Source organism: Watersipora subatra, chromosome 7, assembly GCF_963576615.1.
Source record: "Watersipora subatra chromosome 7, tzWatSuba1.1, whole genome shotgun sequence".
In the NCBI taxonomy this organism is placed as follows: Eukaryota; Metazoa; Bryozoa; class Gymnolaemata; order Cheilostomatida; family Watersiporidae; genus Watersipora; species Watersipora subatra.
Genome location: NC_088714.1, coordinates 42,929,681 through 42,952,449, shown reverse-complemented (window position 1 = coordinate 42,952,449; position 22,769 = coordinate 42,929,681). Strand labels below are relative to the sequence as shown.

The 22,769-nt window shown below is 36.5% G+C and overlaps 1 protein-coding gene across 1 annotated transcript in view; it reads right to left on the bottom strand.

The window, feature by feature from the left end:
* The window catches only part of LOC137399867 (nephrocystin-1-like), a 44,736-nt gene that overhangs the window by 1,721 nt on the left and 20,246 nt on the right, over positions 1 to 22,769 (bottom strand). Inside the window, exons 7-18 of the mRNA XM_068086119.1 lie at positions 21,999 to 22,096; positions 19,305 to 19,476; positions 16,548 to 16,727; positions 14,479 to 14,607; positions 13,211 to 13,384; positions 12,057 to 12,139; positions 10,661 to 10,737; positions 4,624 to 4,720; positions 3,846 to 3,958; positions 3,335 to 3,408; positions 1,911 to 1,955; positions 852 to 965 (exon numbers count right to left, since the gene is read on the bottom strand). Coding sequence (XP_067942220.1) covers positions 852 to 965; positions 1,911 to 1,955; positions 3,335 to 3,408; positions 3,846 to 3,958; positions 4,624 to 4,720; positions 10,661 to 10,737; positions 12,057 to 12,139; positions 13,211 to 13,384; positions 14,479 to 14,607; positions 16,548 to 16,727; positions 19,305 to 19,476; positions 21,999 to 22,096 — 1,356 coding nt within the window. The remainder of the gene's footprint in view (positions 1 to 851; positions 966 to 1,910; positions 1,956 to 3,334; positions 3,409 to 3,845; positions 3,959 to 4,623; positions 4,721 to 10,660; positions 10,738 to 12,056; positions 12,140 to 13,210; positions 13,385 to 14,478; positions 14,608 to 16,547; positions 16,728 to 19,304; positions 19,477 to 21,998; positions 22,097 to 22,769) is intronic.

The window sequence follows — 22,769 nt, the reverse complement described above, 5'->3', positions numbered from 1 at the left end:
TAGGTAATTTCAGTGCGAGGTAGGTAATTTCAGTGCGAGGTAGGTAATTTTGGTGCGAGGTAGGGAATGTATTTCATCATCATTTAAAATTGTGAACCTAACAAAATATAACTACTTGGCTACTACTTCCCACTATTCTTAGGTGTAAATACTTTTACATATGGCATATACACAAACTATTGTTTATAAGTACATAAACAATAACAATATCCCGATAACAATAGTTGAATAGGCATAATATAATTTGTACAATTTGAACTAGTAAGAGCCATGTCCATCCGTCTGTCCAAAGCTACATTGGAGGTTAGGAAACAGATTACATTGAACAGGATTCGAAATCATGGCTTTCAGCATAGTAGACTGACACTCCAACAACTGCACCAATCGACCAGCCTTCCAGGTTTAAGAAATATAGTGCATATACTATGCGCTTTATTGACACTCATGATGATCTTTCATGGCACTCGAGCCTGCCACGGTATTAGTATATATAATATACTTCAGATGAAGTTTGGAAAAAGGCCGTTTATTAATACACATTTATTAAAAATCACTGCTTTGGAACCAAAGCGTGTCACTGTAATTTATTGAAGCAGCTTGACTAAGAACAAACCGTACTAAATCATTATTACGGCACCATTAATGTTTACTAGGTATTAGGTATTAGCTAGTGGCAGCTGCCAAGTACAAGGTATGGCCATGTAACATACCTACAGTAACATACCTGCCAAGTACAAGATATAACCATGTAACATACCTGCAGTAACATACCTACCAAGTACAAGATATGACCATGTAACATGTCTGCAGTAACATACTTGCCAAGTACAAAATATGACCATATAACGTACCTGCAGAGTCTTTGAGTGGCCAGGTTTATAGGATGGAAGCGACATGTGGATCAGAGGGTAAATCCATTCAGTAAAGGTAGAGATCAATGTACTGACAAGGATTTCTAGATCTCGCTAAAACCAATAAAAAGGCATTCATAACAAATTATTCCAGTTCTATAAAGTTGTTGCCTGTACAACATAATGGCGATATTCTTGACTAACCAAAGTGAAGTAAACTGAACAGCCATCAAATCTTTGTCCACAAACGAGTATTTGATGAAGGTGGTACAACTTATAACAGATTCCTAAAGGGTAATGTGATTGTTTGGGTCCAAATTAACAAAACTAACAAGCTGGTTACCATTCTGACATTACGTACTACGTCAGAGTGTTGTGCTTTCAAAACAAGATAGAATTAAACAATTAAAAAGAAAAAGTGAGAAACCAAACTGTCACAAAAGTGTCTCAAATAATTGAAAGCTAAGCATGTCGATGACTGCAAGATATAAAGATGAACACAGCGCAAGTGTAGGCTGCAGACGTGGCGATATAGAGACACGGTTAAACAGAAGATGGCACAACTTAAGCGTGATTAAAGGGTCATCACGTCAAAATTTAAAGGGCTTATGAGAAAGTATATATTTGTCTATCATTTGAGATTTTATTTATTGTTTGAGGTGATCCAACTTCCAGGATGTGTCAAGATTAAAATTGACCAAACTTGATTGCAGTTAAAACACTCAGAGGAAAAAGATGTGCCCAGACTTTTCTAAAAATGATGTCAAGAGAAGTCTATTTTGTTTGTAAGTGATAAAGATATGGTCTCATCAGCATTGCATACTCATACATTCACACAGCATTTAGAGGAAAACAATGGAACAAATTATAATCAATATATCTTTAGATCCTTTGAAACACTTATGACAATGCTATGGTTGAAACACCTGGCAGTCAGATCACCTAAAACAACAGACAAAATATTAAACGATAGAAAAATATCCATAATTTTTAGAAGAATCTTTCAAAATTTGATGTGAGCAACAGCAGTTAACAGATCTGCTGTCAAAATATATTTACCTTATCTGCTCTGCTTTTAGCCTTTAGCTTGCTCTCCCAACTCTCCTACAAGGAGAAATTAGCCGATAACTGATTGGGTAAGAAACGAACAACCCCTAAAAATATGAGAGTCTTCTCACATAATATACCCAATCACTTGAGTCTGATATGCAGATGAGTCTCAGCATTGAAGGGAATTAGTGTAAAATGAGACGGTTTTTTAAAAGCATTAAAACTGATAGAATTGCAAGTCCCTTAGCATTAGTCGACAAAAGAGAGAGAGAGGGAGAGAGAGCGAGAGAGAAAGAGCAAGAGAGAGGGAGAGAGAGTGAGGGAACTGGGGAGGAAAAGGGAGTGTGAGAGAGTGAGGAAGAGAGAGAGCTGGGGAGGACAAGGGAGTGTGAGGGAGAGAGAGCTTGGGAAAACAAGGGAGTGTGAGAGAGTAAGAGAGGGCTGGGGAGGACAAAAGAGTGAGAGAGAAAGCGAGAGAGAGAAAGCGAGAGAGAGGGAGAGAGGGGAGGGAGAGAGAGCGAGCGCGAAAGGGAGAGCGAGAGGGAAAGAGCGAGAGAGGGAGAGAGGGGGAGGGAGATAGAGAGTGAGAGAGAGGGAAATCTGGGGAGGACAAGGGAGTGTGAGAGAGAGCTGGGGAAAACAAGGGAGTGTGAGAGAGTGAAAAAGCAATCAAGAGGGTGAGCTAGAAAGCAAGTGAGAGAGTGAGAAAAAGAGACAGTGCGTGGAGCAAAAATCAAACGCAAGCGGGAGAAAAAACAAGAAAAAGAGCGTGACAGAGAGAGAGCCATAATACAGTCTAATAGAGTTAGTTGATGAAAGAGCAAACACTGATATAGTCTAATAGCATTAGTTAATAAGAGAGAATACTAATATAGTCTCATAGTATTAGTTGATAAGAGAGAGTACTAATATAGTCTCATAGTATTAGTTGATAAGAGAGAGTACTAATATAGTCTCATAGTATTAGTTGATAAGAGAGAATACTAATATAGTCTCATAGTATTAGTTGATAAGAGAGAATACTAATATAGTCTCATAGTATTAGTTGATAAGAGAGAGTACTAATACAGTCTCATAGTATTGCTAGATAAAAGAGAGTACTAATATAGTCTCATAGTATTGCTAGATAAAAGAGAGTACTAATATAGTCTCATAGTATTAGTTGATAAGAGACAGAAACAATAACGTGTTTTATTACCTTGTGTTTTTTGACAAATGACTAACACTTTTATGCTTATTTTACGTTACGCTACGACTTCATATAGACACAGTCACCCTTTATATCTAGCGCTACTGCTGGCAGAAACAGATAATTTTAAACTTCCCTCATTATAAACCAGGCATTCTTAGTCCATATTTAATTGTCCGCATGCACTTATAAAAGATTACAAATTCACTATACATGTAAATGGATTAACTCTATGGGTACTCACCAGTAGCATATCTATGAGGTCAGGTTGCTCAAGTACACTAGGGAAGTGAACAAGAAATGGATCAAACAGACTCTCTACAACCAAGAAAAAGTGCAATGAATACATCATAAGTATGCAAATGACTGTTGTCCTACCAACACAAAAACTGTCTGCACTTTCTGATGATACTGCAACAAAGACTTTTTGTGTCAGGTTAAACCATATTCGCTGGTGATCTGATTAGGAAACTACTTTGTTGAAAATCATAAGGAATTTTGATCAGAATAGGAGAAACTGTAACTAAAATTAATAAGATTGAGCCAGTAGAAAAGTCATTACATAATACAGTACATAATATATATAGATATAGATATGGAGCCTCGAGTGGCTGAACACATTGTTCAGCCACTCTTTAAACTTGAGATATTCCTAATGCAAGTGTTGAGACTAAGAAGCTGTACAGACTAGACTACAACCAGCAATGCTGTACGTAGACTCAGTTACAAGTCGGAACTGATGAATGTTATTGCACCTGTAGATTGAAGGTTCTCCCTATCACGTATAAGCACATGAGCCAGATGATGTCTGTACAGAGCCAGGGCTTGCAGGTAACAGAGTTTGCCTGCTATTACGCTCGGCAGCACGCTGCAATGAGTTGCAGAAGATACTAGCATAGCACAACATAATATAAAACATAATAATACATAAAATACAATATAATATCACTTATCTATCTACAATAAATCATTTTTTAGAATTAGTGTTTTGTAGTTCTACCTATTGTTAATTGAATGCATAAATAGATGTTCGCTCACTAATACAAAAAATCTTGTATTGCTATTAACATAAACATTAGACAATTTAGAAATATTTAATAACTTTACGTTGGCTGCTGATCATAACAAAAATTATTGTTGTTTTCATTCTTCTCTTCAGCTCTTTGTGAATCGCCGATTGTAAAGTGCATAAGATCACTAGAAAAATACAACTGTTATATGGTGTCTAACCAAGTTGTCGCATTTTACAAAACAAAAATATGTTAAAAATACTAAAGAAAACTTACTGATGTTTATATAATTGTATTATTTTTATCGCCACTAATGCTATACATAATTATAATTATATATTATCTAAAACCCTTAGGTAACAAAAACCTCAATTTAAGCTACAAAAAGACAGAAATAACTTTTATGATAACTTCATCAACCAAAACTACATGTACATGAAGAGTGTGTACATTTATCATCATTCTAATGATATTTGCAATCCTACATGCAAACTGAAAGAGAAAGTAATGCCTATAAACTCACTCAAATCGCTCCTTCTGTTCATTTGTCGCTGCACCTGTCCTAATAGTCAATGTAGGCTGTCGGTTCCTTGACAGCATGCTGACAAACTTGGAAGATGCTACAAAAAACCAAGCAGCCAAGCTAGATGCAGGTAGATGTAAGTTACACAGCATTACTTCTTTGTCAATAACCCACTTTAATCAGGTCTGCAAAATCTGCAAGTAAATGTTGCGGAGTAACACAAATAAAATATTGCACTAAAAACAATAACAGCAGTCTCTCCAATCAGCCAACAAAAAATACATTGATGGTCACTATTAATATTTAGTTGCGACAAGTAAAATTTGCTATGGCTTATGCCATTGTGTTACATGTATTATTGGAGTGAGAATGGTTAGATTCAGGGATATTGGAGAAAAAGGCAAAAAAAGACAGTATCTAAAAAAGTGAGGGATGTTGGTAAAATTAAACTCAATATCTGTAATCTGACATCAGAGTGAAAGCAGACAATCTAATCTAGACAAGTAAAAGAGAGTAGACAGATGATACCTTGACATCATAGTGAGAGTAGACAGATGATACTTTGACATCATAGTGAGAGTAGACAGATGATACCTTGACATCATAGTGAGAGTAGACAGATGATACCTTGACATCATAATGAGAGTAGACAGATGATATATTGACATCATAGTGAGAGTAGACAGATGATATCTTGACATCATAGTGAGGGTAGACAGATGATATTTTGACATCATAGTGAGAGTAGACAGATGATACCTTGACATCATAGTGAGAGTAGACAGATGATACCTTGACATCATAGTGAGAGTAGACAGATGATACCTTGACATCATAGTGAGAGTAGACAGATGATACCTTGACATCATAGTGAGAGTAGACAGATGATACCTTGACATCATGGTGAGAGTAGACAGATGATACCTTGACATCATAGTGAGAGTAGACAGATGATATATTGACATCATAGTGAGAGTAGACAGATGATACCTTGACATCATAGTGAGAGTAGACAGATGATACCTTGACATCATAGTGAGGGTAGACAGATGATATATTGACATCATAGTGAGGGTAGACAAATGATATCTTGACAGAATAGTGAGGGTAGACAGATGATATATTGACATCATAGTGAGAGTGGACAGATGATATATTGACATCATTGTGAGGGTAGACAGATGATATCTTGACATCATAGTGAGAGTAGACAGATGATATCTTGACATCACAGTGAGACAAATGATATCTTGACATCATAGTGAGAGTAGACATGAGTACTGACTGAATAAAAACTAGATTGAATGAATGACATCTTTAGACAGAATAAGAGTGGAGAGAAGGTACCAACAGCCAAAATAAAGTAAACAAACATTAAACAGCATGATGAAACGGATCACCATTGAGCAAATGGAGAACTCTTTTTCATAAATCAACCTAGATGTAAGATGATGGAAACCAGTTTTGTCAATCAATTACTTCCAGCTAAGGGCTGGTTCACACTGTATCATTGTGGGACTGGAGTTGTCCTCTCGGTGATACTCCTTGACTATGTGCACAGCAAACGGATGACATCACTGAGGCAAGGCGTAGAAGTCAGAAAACATTGTAGCTGTCAAACTTTCACGACACTTTGCTGAGCATTCAAGACAGTCTGTACAACGCGCACCACATCGCCAATAGTGATTGGCTGTGGCGGTATGCTTGATATATATTTTCTGTCATGATAGTTGCTGCGGGACTAGCTTTTCATCGTTTCAGCAACCGCACCGTTTGATAAGAATACTAAGTTACAAACTATTCGCCGATGTAAAGGTGAATGGGTTTGTGATAGTACAACAGTTGTTATCACAGACGATCACCGATGTGCGTCGACGTTCATACCAAAAATGCGAATCAGTGTGAATCAGTTTTTAGCTAACAAAAAAGGTAACCAACATAATTGCATCTCTAAAAAAAATATATTTACAACAATGTTACACCAAATACCTATAACTTATGTTTAATAAACGGTACATAGAAGAGACAAAAGAAATCAAAAGTATGTTGTGAAGCTTAATTTTATTAATAAAAACTCCACACAGCAAGATGCTCTGTTCAATAAGTGAAGCAGCCGGAACCCATTACATAAGCTTTAGCAGGCAACTCAGCTGATGGCGCATCTTTCTGGCAAGAAAATGTGATTAAAGATAAACTTTCACCAATTTTAGTAAATTTTATCAGAAACTATCGGTATTTCTCTATCATTTGCAATTGTTTTTGATATTTGGGGTGCTCTGATTACCAAAATTGATAAAACTTGATCACGGCTAAAAGGTTCAGATCAAGAAAAAGTGCGATTATAACATCTATAGTTGCAAAGAAACTGACGGAGTAGGGATGCATAATAACAGCAACATCAATACGACAGTCGATACCAACTATTGCGACGATAACAACTATTTACATCGTTTTGCACTTATTTTTTCTTCTGAGCAGTTTAATCGAAATGAAGTTTAATGGAGTTTAATCTTGAAACATCCTGGCAGTCAGATCTGCATCAAAAACTGTCCAACAAGAAAAATACAAAAAAGAAGAAAATACCGATGCTTTCTGATGAAATATACTAAAATTTGCTGCAAGTTTGTCTTTAATGAATCACTCGAAACCAATAAACTGTATCTTGATGAGTAAGTTAGTTATTAGTCTAGCAGTGAAAATAATGGACAAAGGAGTGTAGAAACAGACAAGCACTAAGAGAGGTACGAACAGTCACAACTGAACCTTGATGAGTTACTACAGCCAGGCTCTACTTACATGCTATTAGTAGTGGCGGCCATAAAACAATGCAGCATGGTGTATTATTTAATTAATGGCATTAATTCTATTTCAATTGGCCAACATTTATTCAAAGTAAGAAAGTAAATAGCGCAACTGTCGCTTTCTGTCCATGTGTCATCGACTGGTGTCGATAGGGCACACGCAACCATGATATATTTAAAGTAAATAGCACACATTTTACTTTTTCATGCATGTGTCCATAGACCTATTAACTATACGTATAGTTAATAGGTCTATGCATGTGTCATTGACTAATGTCAGTCAACAGGTGACACCAACCAAAATGTATTTAAAGTTCATAGCACATCTGTCGCCTTTTCATCCAAGTACCATTGACTGGTATTAACAGGTGATGCCACAACCAACATATATTTAATGTAAATAACACACCTGTCGCCTTTTCGTCCACATGCTATTGACTGGTGTGAACAGGTGACACACCATTTTTTCTAAGCAACAACTAGGCAGTACAGCAATTTCTACTAGAGGACAATCATGTAGAAATTGAGACATTCGGTATTAATACACATGCAGTTCCATCAAACAGCCTCTAACCAATTTACTCGAAACCGGTGGAATGTTGAGTCAAACCAACAGCCAGTAAGGTCAAATGAACCAGATCATATAAATTATAGCCACAATTATGCTCATACATGTATAATAGTAAAGATGATTATCAGATCAGGTGTCAGACTACACACAGAGTGAGAGCAAATGGAGTTAAAATGAAACAAGTGTTAATATAAACAATGCGAGGTTAATTTTATAAAGAAAGTTGTAGGACTCTGCCTGACAGTCAAGTGGGAAACCTAGTCTTCTATTAGTAAATGTGTTGAATAGTATTACCGGAGAAATTCATTTAGTAGCTACCATAGACAATACTTGCTATCATATGATAGCTACCATAGACAATACTTGCTATCATATTCTAGCTACCATAGACAATACTTGCTATCATATTCTAGCTACCATAGACAATACTTGCTATCATATGATAGCTACCATAGACAATACTTGCTATCATATGATGGCTACCATAGACAATACTTGCTATCATATGATAGCTACCATAGACAATACTTGCTATCATATGATAGCTACCATAGACAATACTTGCTATCATATGATAGCTACCATAGACAATACTTGCTATCATATGATAGCTACCATAGACAATACTTGCTATCATATGCTAGCTACCATAGACAATACTTGCTATCATATGATGGCTACCATAGACAATACTTGCTATCATATGCTGGCTACCATAGACAATACTTGCTATCATATTCTAGCTACCATAGACAATACTTGCTATCATATGATGGCTACCATAGACAATACTTGCTATCATATTCTAGCTACCATAGACAATACTTGCTATCATATGATGGCTACCATAGACAATACTTGATATCATATGCTGGCTACCATAAACAATACTTGCTATCATATGCTAGCTACCATAGACAATACTTGCTATCACATGCTAGCTATCATAGACAATACTTGCTATCACAAGCTAGCTACCACAGAAAATACTTGATATCATATGCTAGCGACCATAAAAAATACTTCCTATCATATGCCAGCTACCATAGACAATACTTGCTATATTACGCTAGCTACCATAGACAATACTTGCTATCATATGCTAGCTACCATAGACAATACTTGCTATCATATGCTAGCTACCATAGACAATACTTGCTATCTTATGCTAGCTACCATAGACAATACTTGCTATCATATGCTAGCTACCATAGACAATACTTGCTATCATATGCTAGCTACCATAGACAATACTTGCTATCATATTCTAGCTACCACGGACAATACTCGCTATCATGTTGGACATTTATTTAATGGTTTTTAGGATAGTTAGCACCACCAAAGTGAACAACACCATCCTCACTCATTCTGAATGTGTAAAAAGATTGATATGAATGGTTCAGGGAGTAACGGCCACCCATCAATGATGTTGAATAAGAACCTGAGCTACATACCAAGATGGGCTTTAACAATTGATGAACCTGCCATCCAAGAGCAACATGTAATCTGAGAAGAGTTTCATCAACGGTAAGTTTACGATAAGACAAGTCTTAAAGGAAGTCTGACAACAGCAAGGTCTGTAGATTTTGTGAAAACGGTTACGGGGCAGACGACGGTAGTTAATAGAAAGTTTCCATAAATGAATTTTCAAATCAATCAGCATGTTTGCACGCAAGTCATAACTCAGTCAGCGATAAATCGAAATTACTAGTACACTTTTCAATTCCGTGCACCGTGAGAGATCGGTCATGAGTAATCAGTATATGGAGAATTATCCAACAAATTGGTAAGGCTCCTGAGTGGTGTAGTGGTAGCATGCTTGACTTTGAATTCGATACCCAAAGTTTGACTCCAATGCGAGAGAATCTTTTTTCCTAATGCTTTTAGCATGTCTTCAAACAGACAGACGAACACCGCTCTTATTATAGTAAAGATTATTGCCAAGATTAATAGTACCCAAGCGTTGTGGTGCCGTTGAGAGAGCATCATGTGTAATAGCTGTACGTACAATTATTTCAAAAGGGGTGTAAGGCAGTTGACTGATGCAGGTGGTAGAGTTTAGTCTATGAAGCAAAAGTTGTGAGTTTGAATCCTGACAAAAGCAGCCTTTTTCCTTAACCCCTAAGGGTGGTTTTGGATGAACGAACGAATAGGTTTATTGTAACGATGACTACTATATATTTAATGAACTAATAAAGCAGGCTTGCTAATGTCTAGTATAATTACACCACTAATTTTTAAATCTAAAGTATTTTTAAGGCTTTCTTAAGGCCAGTTTAAGACTTCTCAGGAAACTACTAAAATAGTAAAATCTTACTACTCAAATAATTGTCGACCCTTTTTTATTAAACCTAGTCTTGTTTAGTAAGCGATGCTAAGGAATCCATGCAATGTATAAACTATTATTTATCATTACAAGTTAATAAACCGCTGTAATTCAAAAAGCAGCAAAGTTAAGTGCAGTGAGATTTTTAATTTAAACCCCATATGACCATAAAAACATCCCAAATCTCTCGTGTTAGAAAAATAAAAGCTAATTAATGATACATGCTCATCGGCAGCAGAACAAAGATGCAAAATTTGCCTGTCACGTCTCCTTTAAAAAATCGAGCAAAACATAGTATGCTATCACGACCAATTTGAAAGTGGTGAAATGGAAACTTACTTCTTCTAGAAATGGTCGGGTCCACTTCGATATTCTTCTCAAATGGCGTTCCTCCATTGACATTCAAGTCATACTCCCTGCAATTGATAAAATAAGAATATCTTATGTTATAACACAGTTTACATTAGAGTTGTTCTGAACCACTTGTATCTCACAAAACTCATGTAATACATCCAAAAGTTCACCATACCACCTCATGTAGTACATCCAAGAGATCACCTTACCAACTCATGTAGTACATCCAATAGATCACCCTACCACCTCATGTACTACATCCAAAATATCACCTTACCACCTCATGTAGTACATCCAATAGATGACCCTACCACCTCATGTAATACATCCAAGAGATCACCTTACCACCTCATGTAGTACATCCAAAAGATCACCTTACCACCTCATGTACTCCATCCAAGAGATCACCATACCACCTCCTGTTCTCCATCCAAGAGATCACCTTACCACCTCATGTAGTACATCCAAAAGTTCACCATACCACCTCATGTAGAACATCCAAGAGTTCACCATACCATCTCATGTAGTACATCCAAAAGTTCACCGTACCACCTCATGTAGTACATCCAAAAGTTCACCATACAACCTCATGTAGTACATCCAAGATTTCAAGATACCACCTCATGTAATACATCCAAAAGTTCAGCATACCACCTCATGTAGTACATCCAAGAGATCACCATACTACCTCATGTACTACATCCAAGAGATCACCATACCACCTCATGTACTCCATCCAAGAGTTCACCATACTACCTCATGTACTACATCCAAGAGATCACCTTACCACCTCATGTAGTACATCCAAAAGATCACCTTACCAACTCATGTAGTACATCCAATAGATCACCCTACCACCTCATGTACTACATCCAAAATATCACCTTACCACCTCATGTAGTACATCCAATAGATGACCCTACCACCTCATGTAATACATCCAAGAGATCACCTTACCACCTCATGTAGTACATCCAAAAGATCACCTTACCACCTCATGTACTCCATCCAAGAGATCACCATACCACCTCCTGTTCTCCATCCAAGAGATCACCTTACCACCTCATGTAGTACATCCAAGAGATCACCATACCACCTCATGTACTACATCCAAAAGATCACCATACTACCTCATGTACTCCATCCAAAAGATCACCATACCACCTCATGTACTCCATCCAAGAGATCACCTTACCACCTCATGTAGTAAATCCGATAGATCACCCTACCACATGTAGAGGATATAGCTACAGCGCAAAGTAGCCAAAATATAGCGTAAAACCTCTAATTGAATGCCACCCCTATTTGAACCGCTACTATCAAGGAAAGGTTGAAAAATGGAGTGCCATGGATTCCAATTAGAGGTTTTAAGGTAGCTTACTTGTTTAAAATAAGAGCGCCATTCTCCTCAAACATCCGTTTAAAAGCCCATCCACAGCTAAGCTCAGTCAGCTGATCACTGTCCTGCATATATAGTAGAACAATGACACTTTCATTTGATGTAAGCTGTATATAGTGTGAACGCGTAGTGAGATTTAGTAAGTTTTCATACAGCGATAGTGTAGCGACATATCCTCATATGGCTTTGCAATGCCATCATGAGAACAGATGTGTTGCTCTCATTCTGTGGTGATTCAATGTCAGTGTTTGGACACGAAACACCTGCGCAGGGTGACGCTTTGCGCCATGAAAACGGCCTTAGCGACAGCGTCATACTTGTGCGGGCGGTTAAGATACAACCTTGACATAAAGCCTCACACAACCATCGCTCTACTATAGCGCCCTATAAAAAACGTGATTTGCTACCGGTCCAGCACAGCACTTTGCCATCGGTTCAACCAGATTCACTACACTATCACTGTATGTAGACTTAGTATACGATCTATAAAAGGAAGTGAGCCAAAGTACATTATTGATGGAAACTGTACAGGTTTGAACAACAAGATTAAGTTAATATCGTACTAAGACTAGCTACATATTGCTAACACTGGTCTCAATTCCAGTTCAACTGACATAAGAACACGTTAGCACTTTAACCTTTGATTGCCTTTATTATGATGCTTAGCTCTAGGTACTTTCTAAAGCCACAATAATACTTGAAGATGAACTTGCACAAAATTTTAGTAGATTTTATCAGAAAGTATCCGTGTTTTTCTATCATTTATGATTGTTTTTGATGTTTGAGGTGATTTGACTGTCAGGATGTTTCAAGATTAAAATCGACCAAACTTGATCGCCGTTAAAACGGTTAAAATATATTTGTACAATTATACAGATATATGTGAATGTAACATTACATCTTCGCAATTGTAAATTTAAGTTCTAGCTGTGACCAAAAACCAGCAAGTTTGAAGAATTAAGCTGAGACAACCTTGACCTACGCAAATTTTATGAAGAACCCGTCGCTATTGAAGCAGCCAGGATAAGTACTCTTGAAAGCACATTCCTTAGAAAATACATTTTGAAACTTTCAACAAAAACAGCGAGTGATGTAAAATAAAATGTTTAAAATCAATGCAAGGTCAAGGACAATACCTTTTTGCTATAGATCACACTCAGTTCTATGAGGATTCCGGTCTGATTATTTGGCTCTGAAATCCTTACGAAGCATTCAGGGGACTCCAGACTGTTGGCTTTCATTGGAAACTTCCAGATTTTTCCTTCCTTGTCAGTGCACTGAGCCTGCACTGTCACTATATTGCTGAGGAACTGTAGAAATGAAAATATCCCTTATATAATCTATTTATTTAAAAAAAATGCCAAATATATCTACTTAAGGCATCTAACACTACTATTAGCAACTACTGTTAACATCCAGTATTAAGGACGATGCTTAGTATGAGGAAGTGCGATCAGGTCGCTGCAGTGGATAGACTCATCATTTTTTTATTTTAATATTATTACCTCTACTGCATGTACTCATGGAAAAATGTCTTTTTCTAGCTGTACAGTACTCTATGGTGCTAGGATTCAACTTGTTTTAATGATGATGCAACTCTCCAATTTTTTAAAACGCAACTAATACATTTAATCATTTTGTCAATGATAAACAGATATTGGTTAAGGTTGTCAATGATAAACAACTATTGGTCAGGATTGCCAATGAAGCACAGCCATTGGTCGGGGTTGCCAATGATACAAAGCTATTGGTTAGGATTGTCAATGATACACAGCTATTGGTTAGGACTGCCAATAATGCATAGCTATTGGTTAGGGTTGCCAGCGATACACGGCTATCGGTTAGGATTGTCAATTATACACAGCTATTTGTTAGAATTATCAATGATACACAGCTATTGGTTAGGATTGTCAACAATACACAACTAGTGGTTAGAATTATCAACGATACACAGCTATCGGTTGAAATAGTCAATGATACACAGCTATTGGTTGAAATAGTCAATGATACACAGCTATAGGTTAGAATAGTCAATGGTACACAGCTATTGGTTAGAATAGTCAATGATACACAGCCATTGGTAGAATAGTCAATGATACACAGCTATTGGTTAGAATAGTCAATGGTACACAGCTATTGGTTAGAATAGTCAATGGTACACAGCTATTGGTTAGAATAATCAATGATACACAGCTATTGGTTAGAATAGTCAACGATATACAGCCATTGGTTAGAATAGTCAATAGTACACAGCTATTGGTTAGAATAGTCAACGATACACAGCTATTGGTTAGAATAGTCAATGATACACAGCCATTGGTTAGAATAGTCAATGATATACAGCCATTGGTTAGAATAGTCAACGATACACAGCCATTGGTTAGAATAGTCAATAGTTACCAACCTTATTCCCATCAAAGAGACACAGTCTAGCCAGTCTGTTGATAACAACTGTGTTGCTACCGGGTAGAGGGATATTTTTAGCCTCTGTTATCGTAACAGTCTTCTGTATTCGGGCCGTTCTTGGTCGCACCTACACAACATATATGATTACTGCATTGCATTACACACGATTTACCCTTGCAAAATCCTTGGCAGAACAACAGCTAAAATTCAAACATGAAAATTACTCGTTTTTATTATTGCTAGTACCCTCAAAGCTCCTTGAACCTTGACCCTAGCAGACTCGAGTGCTGTGAGAGATTATCCTGTGTGTATGCAAAATGCATTGGATATGTACATGTACAGTAATTCTACTGACATTGACAGTGAATGGTTGTCGCATTTGGTAGGTAGCCTGCTAGGTGTTAAAACTGAAAGTTGCGCATTCGAATCCAACATGATGCAATAATTCTTCCAGCCTCGAATAGAGGCTTTAGAGTTTAGACAGACGGACACAGCGTTATTATAGTAACGATTGTCTTGCTATCTCAAGATCAAAAGATACAGTAAACTGTCTACCTATGATCACCTCGACAAATTTTTAAACATACGATGAAAAGTTTAAACGAATACTTGATTCTAGACACAAAGCGACTTCTAATATGCAAAATCAGAAATTTGTTATGATAATGCAGCTCTGTAAGTGCAAATAAAAAAGTTAATAAAAATTAATGTAAGTAAAGATGATGTATAAATAATCATATAAAACATATGAATGTAGGGTAAACTTCACATAGAATAAATTAGAGTAAATTGTTGTATCTCCACCACAACCTCTACCACAAACCTAAGCTCTGCTGAGCATACCCTTCCCTCAGAGCTCCCGTGTCTCTGAGGTAAAGTAACAATAGAAACATCTATTGATTGTTACCTTGTTACCTCTATTGATTGTTACCTCGTTACCTCTATTGATTGTTACCTTGTCATCATATAACTTGCATATACATGTATATGTAGTTCAGTTTTGAATGATTTCATCATGTATTTATTGTAATTATAGGCATTTGTAATTACCTGTTGTGTTTATTAAAAACCTTTGGCAGGCAGGTTTTTGCAGTTGAGGTACAGTGTATTCTTATATGAATGCCTTCTCAAACATACAACAAACCTTGAAGCAAATTGACTCAGTGTGTACAAGTTTTACTGTAGTACTTACATATATATAGTACACTAAAATGATGACCTTTGACAAACGAATACAGAATGCTTTCTTTGCTAAAATAAAAAGTTGTTACACTAACATGCTATCTATATTCTGAACTTGACCAAGCAGATAAAAAGACGTGTAAGGGTTGATTGAATTGCTGCTGTTTGCATGAGCAAACGACTCATGCAAACAGGGTAAACTATTTAAACGATTCTATTAATCTCCTTGCATACTTTTCGCTGCAAACATCTGATCAAAGGACTGATGGGTAAATAAAGCTTGAAACGAATGAGGGTAGTATCAAAGAATTAGCTGACAAATTCACGAACTTTTACACTGCGGCTGATACTAGCAATGAATGAGGCGTAATCGCGTGCATTCGGGGAGCTCATGATTTATGCCTGCTGCTTTGTTATGATTGAGCAGCTCATTGTCAGGAAAAATATTTTTAATGAAACTCATATAAATCAAGTAGTTCAACTTACGGTATAAACTCAAATAATCTATAATACAAGATGATGTTAAGAAATATTATGTGTTACAAACATAATCAAAAATGAATATAAAAATATCCAACTCATATTAAGAAATTTAGTTTTTTAAAATGTTACGAAAAATTTTGAAGTATTGTTGCAAAACTTTCACAAAGCTTATTTTTTTGTTCGAGCACGTTTCAGCCTTGCAAACCTGCATATATGAGAAATACTCAGACAAAAGAAAGAGAAATGTTGAAGTTGTTCTTCCTGTTTGCGCTATGATACCACTTAGTTTAATGGGCTGCTCTGGATGGCCTTTCAACCGGCAGTAAGTATCAGAGATAAGCTAGCGAATTAGTCTATAACAACTAAACCAAAGTAAGTAATAGAAAAAAGGAGTGAACTTACACGCTGTGTGATAGGGTTGTAAAAAAGATCCTTGTAGAAGACATTGGAGTTGCTGAGTTTAACACTGCTGTAGTTAACATGGGTGTGCTTATCATCCAGTGCAAGTAGCTTGGCACAGGTAGGCTCTCTAAAGCCTGCAGGTACAGCTCCTAGCGCATGCAGCACATCTGTGGCACTAGTCTACAGAGAGTCAAAGAGATATCTGCAGTAGATACGAGGAACTTCAGGATCAGACTGGGAGATATAAGAGTGAGAAATATAAAAGTGAGAGATATAAGAGTGAGAGATATAAGAGTGAGAGATATAAGACTGAGAGATATAAGAGTGAGAGATATAAGAGTGAAAGATATAAGACTGAGAGATATAAGAGTGAGAGATATAAGACTGAGAGATATAAGAGTGAGAGATATAAGAGTGAGAGATATAAGAATGAGAGATATAAGAGTGAGAGATATAAGAGTGAGAGATATAAGAGTGAGAGATATAAGAGTGAGAGATATAAGAGTGAGAGATATAAGAGTGAGAGATATAAGAGTGAGAGATATAAGAGTGAGAGATATAAGAGTGAGAGATATAAGAGTGAGAGATATAAGAGTGAGAGATATAAGACTGAGAGATATAAGAGTGAGAGATATAAGACTGAGAGATATAAGAGTGAGAGATATAAGAGTGAGAGATATAAGAATGAGAGATATAAGAATGAGAGATATAAGACTGAGAGATATAAGAGTGAGAGATATAAGAGTGAGAGATATAAGAGTGAGAGATATAAGAGTGAGAGATATAAGAGTGAGAGATACAAGAGTGAGAGATATAAGACTGAGATATATAAGAGTGAGAGATATAAGACTGAGAAATATAAGAGTGAGAGATATAAGACTGAGAAATATAAGAGTGAGAGATATAAGAATGAGAGATATAAGAATGAGAGATATAAGACTGAGAGATATAAGAGTGAGAGATATAAGAGTGAGAGATATAAGAGTGAGAGATACAAGAGTGAGAGATATAAGAGTGAGAGATACAAGAGTGAGAGATATAAGACTGAGATATATAAGAGTGAGAGATATAAGACTGAGAAATATAAGAGTGAGAGATATAAGACTGAGAGATATAAGAGTGAGAGATATAAGAGTGAGAGATATAAGAGTGAGAGATATAAGAGTGAGAGATATAAGACTGAGAGATATAAAAGTGAGAGATATAAGACTGAGAGATATAAGACTGAGAGATATAAGACTGAGAGATATAAGAGTGAGAGATATAAGAATGAGAGATATAAGACTGAGAGATATAAGAGTGAGAGATATAAGAGTGAGAAATATAAGAATGAGAGATATGAAAGATATAAGAGTGAGAGATATAAGAGTGAGAGATATAAGAGTGAGAGATATAAGAGTGAGAGGTATAAGACTGAGAGATATAAGAGTGAGAGATATAAGAGTGAGAGGTATAAGACTGAGAGATATAAGAGTGAGAGATATAAAAGTGAGAGATATAAGAGTGAGAGATATAAGAGTGAGAGATATGAAAGATAAAAGAGTGAGAGATATGAAAGATATAAGAGTGAGAGATATGAGATTGAGAGATATAAGAGTGAGAGATATAAGAGTGAGAGATATAAGAGCGAGAGATATAAGAGCGAGAGATATAAGAGCGAGAGATATAAGAGCGAGAGATATAAGAGCGAGAGATATAAGAGCGAGAGATATAAGAGCGAGAGATATAAGAGCGAGAGATATAAGAGCGAGAGATATAAGAGCGAGAGATATAAGAGCGAGAGATATAAGAGCGAGAGATATAAGAGCGAGAGATATAAGAGCGAGAGATATAAGAGCGAGAGATATAAGAGTGAGAGATATAAGAATGAGAGATATAAGAGTGAGAGATATAAGAGTGAGAGATATAAGAGTGAGAGATACAAGAGTGAGAAATATAAGAGTGAGAGATATAAGAGTGAGAGGTATAAGACTGAGAGATATAAGAGTGAGAGATATAAAAGTGAGAGATATAAGAGTGAGAGATATAAGAGTGAGAGATATGAAAGATAAAAGAGTGAGAGATATGAAAGATATAAGAGTGAGAGATATGAGATTGAGAGATATAAGAGTGAGAGATATAAGAGTGAGAGATATAAGAGCGAGAGATATAAGAGCGAGAGATATAAGAGCGAGAGATATAAGAGCGAGAGATATAAGAGCGAGAGATATAAGAGTGAGAGATATAAGAATGAGAGATATAAGAGTGAGAGATATAAGAGTGAGAGATATAAGAGTGAGAGATATAAGAGTGAGAGATATAAGAGCGAGAGATATAAGAGCGAGAGATATAAGAGTGAGAGATATAAGAGCGAGAGATATAAGAGTGAGAAATATAAGAATGAGAGATATAAGAGTGAGAGATATAAGAGTGAGAGATATAAGAGTGAGAGATATAAGAGCGAGAGATATAAGAGTGAGAGATATAAGAATGAGAGATATAAGAGTGAGAGATATAAGAGTGAGAGATATAAGAGTGAGAAATATAAAAATGAGAGATATAAGAGTGAAAGATATAAGAGTGAGAGATATAAGAGTGAGAGATATAAGAGTGAAAGAATGAGGTGTTTACAGGATGTTAATCTTGAATATGTGTAAAGTAAACACTGATTGTGTGAGTCAAACTAAATTATCTGAAAACAGGAAATATATTCAAACTTCAACAATTAGCAGGACTACATCAAGGAATAGCCATTCTTGTGTTTATAGCGCCACATACCTCGGTCAAAGCCTTTTTGACACTGCCCCATAACGCTTTGCCAGTTCTCGGACTCGTGGGACTGTCATCCTCTTGCATAAGGTCAGAATACATAATGTGCTGCTTGAGGAAGGTTTTTGGGAGAAAGCCTGTGTCACCCTGAGCATTCTCACATTGCCACCACCCATCTTCCCTAAATAAGTACAACAGCCTCTATGAGCCTTTTACATTGCTAAATGAAGACTCATACTATAGACCACCAAATAGGCCAAATGCGCAAGAGGGCTGAAAGTTGATTTTTGCTAAATATGTCATAACTAGGGATAGAACTCACGATTACATGGCCCTGAGGTTTAGCAACTGTATCAGCATTGCACTTTTGACCTAAGTAGTCCCATTCAATGCAGACAAATGGCAAATTGATACAGATTGTTTTTATAATGATCTTGGCAAGGGCTGCCAGGAGAGATCTGCGAGCTATCCACATCACTGTTGAAGCAAGATGTCTATTGTAACCTCATCATATTTCAGCAAGCACCAATTACTCAGCTCAAGTACAATAACTGCCATTCTTTATATAGAATGGTTTTTAAGCATTGATATAATTTGAGAATATAGTAAGCTTTTCTACTTCAGGGAGGGGCTTTACCTTATAAACCGACTAGCAAAATGGGAATTACTGAGAAAAAGAAATGAGATTCTTTTAAATATGAACAATAATGTAAACACTTAAGAACACTTACACTGCTTTCTAAACTTTCACAATTGTTATACATGTAAGTAAGCGTATATATGTCATTGTACATGCTATATATTTGTATAATACATTACACATATAATACTCGAACTATGAGGAACTAACAAAAACTGGACAGAAAAGAATAACTTGGATAAAAATCAATGAGGTAAAATTAGTGCTAAATACTCTTGAACCAATCAGTGCCAGGATAGCATATCGATGGAAAGTGTTCATCGACTATTTTTTGTAGATGAAGGAGGAGGGTTGGTCAAATTCCATTCAAATAGTTAAAATTAGTCTCGAGGTACTCTTGGTAAATACCTTGCTATTACTAGTACCCTGGTAGTCTAGTGTAATGTGAGAGATCATTGTGTGTAATAACTATGTGCACAACTATTCCACTATGTAACAAGATGGTTGTTATTATTAATACTAGTACTCTGGTAGTCTAGTGTACCATGAGAGATCAACAGGTGTAATAACTATGTGCACAATTATTCCACATTGTAACAAGATGGTTGTTATTATTAATACTAGTACTCTGGTAGTCTAGTGTACCATGAGAGATCAACAGGTGTAATAACTATGTGCACAATTATTCCACATTGTAACAAGATGGTTGTTATTATTAATACTAGTACTCTGGTAGTCTAGTGTAATGTGAGAGATCATCAGGTGTAATAACTATGTGCACAATTATTCCACAATGTAACAAGATGGTTGTTATTATTAATACTAGTACCCTGGTAGTCTAGTGTGCTGTGAGACATCATCAGGTGTAATAACTATGTGCACAATTATTCCACAATGTAACAATATGGTTTTTATTATTAATACTAGTATCCGGGTAGTCTCTTGTGCTGTGAGAGATCATCAGGTGTAATAACTATGAGCATAATTATTCCACAATGTAACAATATGGTTTTTATTATTAATACTAGTATCCGGGTAGTCTAGTGTACTGTGAGAGATCATCAGGTGTAATAACTATGAGCATAATTATTCCACTATGTAACAAGATGGTTGTTATTATTAATACTAGTACCCAGGTAGTCTAGTGTGTTGCGAGAGATCATCAGGTGTAATAACTATGTTCACAATTATTCCAAAATAGAACACAGTGGTCGACTTGTGTAGATGGTCGCGTGTCTGCAGGTTAAACTAAATGTTCAAGTTTGAATCTTGTTGGATGCATAATTTTTCCCAACATGCAACCATGGCATCGGACGAACAGACACAACTGTTATTATAGTAAAGATTGCTGACATCAACCAGCTTGCTACTAAAGAACGTTCATAGTGGATAGACTGTCCGCTCCCTTTCATGTCTCAGTGACAAGACTGGCAGTTAATTACTATACACATGCAAACAAAGGCCACCAAAAACTTGTGATGCAGCAATGCTGCCATAGTGATGCAGCACTGCTGCCATAGTGATACAGCTATGCTGCCATAGTGATACAGCAATGCTGCCATAGTGATACAGCAATGCTGCCATAGTGATACAGCTATGCTGCCATAGTGATACAGCTATGCTGCCATAGCGATACAGCTATGTTGCCATAGCGATACAGCTATGCTGCCATAGCGATACTGTTATGCTGCCATAGCTATACAGCTATGCTGCCATAGCGATACAGCTATGCTGCCATAGCGACACAGCAATGCTGCCATAGCGATACAGCAATGCTGCCATAGCGATACAGCAATGCTGCCATAGCGATACAGCAATGCTGCCATAGCGATACATCAATGCTGCCATAGTGATACAGCAATGCAGCCATAGTGATACAGCAATGCTGCCGTAGTTAAAACAGTGTAGTAGGAGGGATTAATGCATGGCGAAACACCTCACTAAATCATAAGTAAATTACTTTATGTACCAAACATATACCAAAATAAAAGAAGGCAACTCCATGGTGAATGCAAAGTCAATTACAAGTGCCTAGGTGGATTTACTTACACCCACTATCTTACCTTACAGAACACAGAGTCACAATTTCTCCCTTCTTTACACTCAAGTCTCCCTTCTCCTGCTTTTCAAAGTCATGAAGGACCTCATAGTTTATCCGAGTCTGCAATAGAACATACGCGCACTTAACCCGTATACAATGTACATCTACTTGTGAAGACTAAACCATCGAAAGATGCATACCTCTATGTAAAAACATACCTACAGAAAAATAAGAGCTCCGCTTATGTGTGTCTATACGCTTTTAATATATCAATGTTATCAACTGGCGTGACATGTGGCTGACCTTGGTATAAGGAAATGCCTATAGCCTTAGCCTCACAGAACGATTGCTGAAGATCATAAACTACATATAGAATGTTTGTCCGTTCACTGCTAGCTTATTTACAGAGAAATGGGTCATGTCTCGCGAGCTTGTTAAAATTTCCCATGATTATTCAAATAATGCAGTTGTTATGGTATTTCATTTGAATGAAGTTCAAATAAAAATGAAAAACTCCCAAAGTATTCTCTATTGGTTGCATTTGATCAATTTCAAACTAAGCCATACCTTTAGATTTGTATTGTGACAAATATTTGCAATATTGACTACTCTGCCAGTTGATATGTGCACCATTATTGTTGTAGCAACAGAGAGTACGTCATTGTTTGGTTAATAGCCTTTTATGATTTTTGGGCGATTTATTTTTAACACGATTGTTTTTCAGCGCAGATTATATGTTACATTCAAACACAAGTTTTCCTTGCTCTTTAAAATAGATCGTATACAATAAACA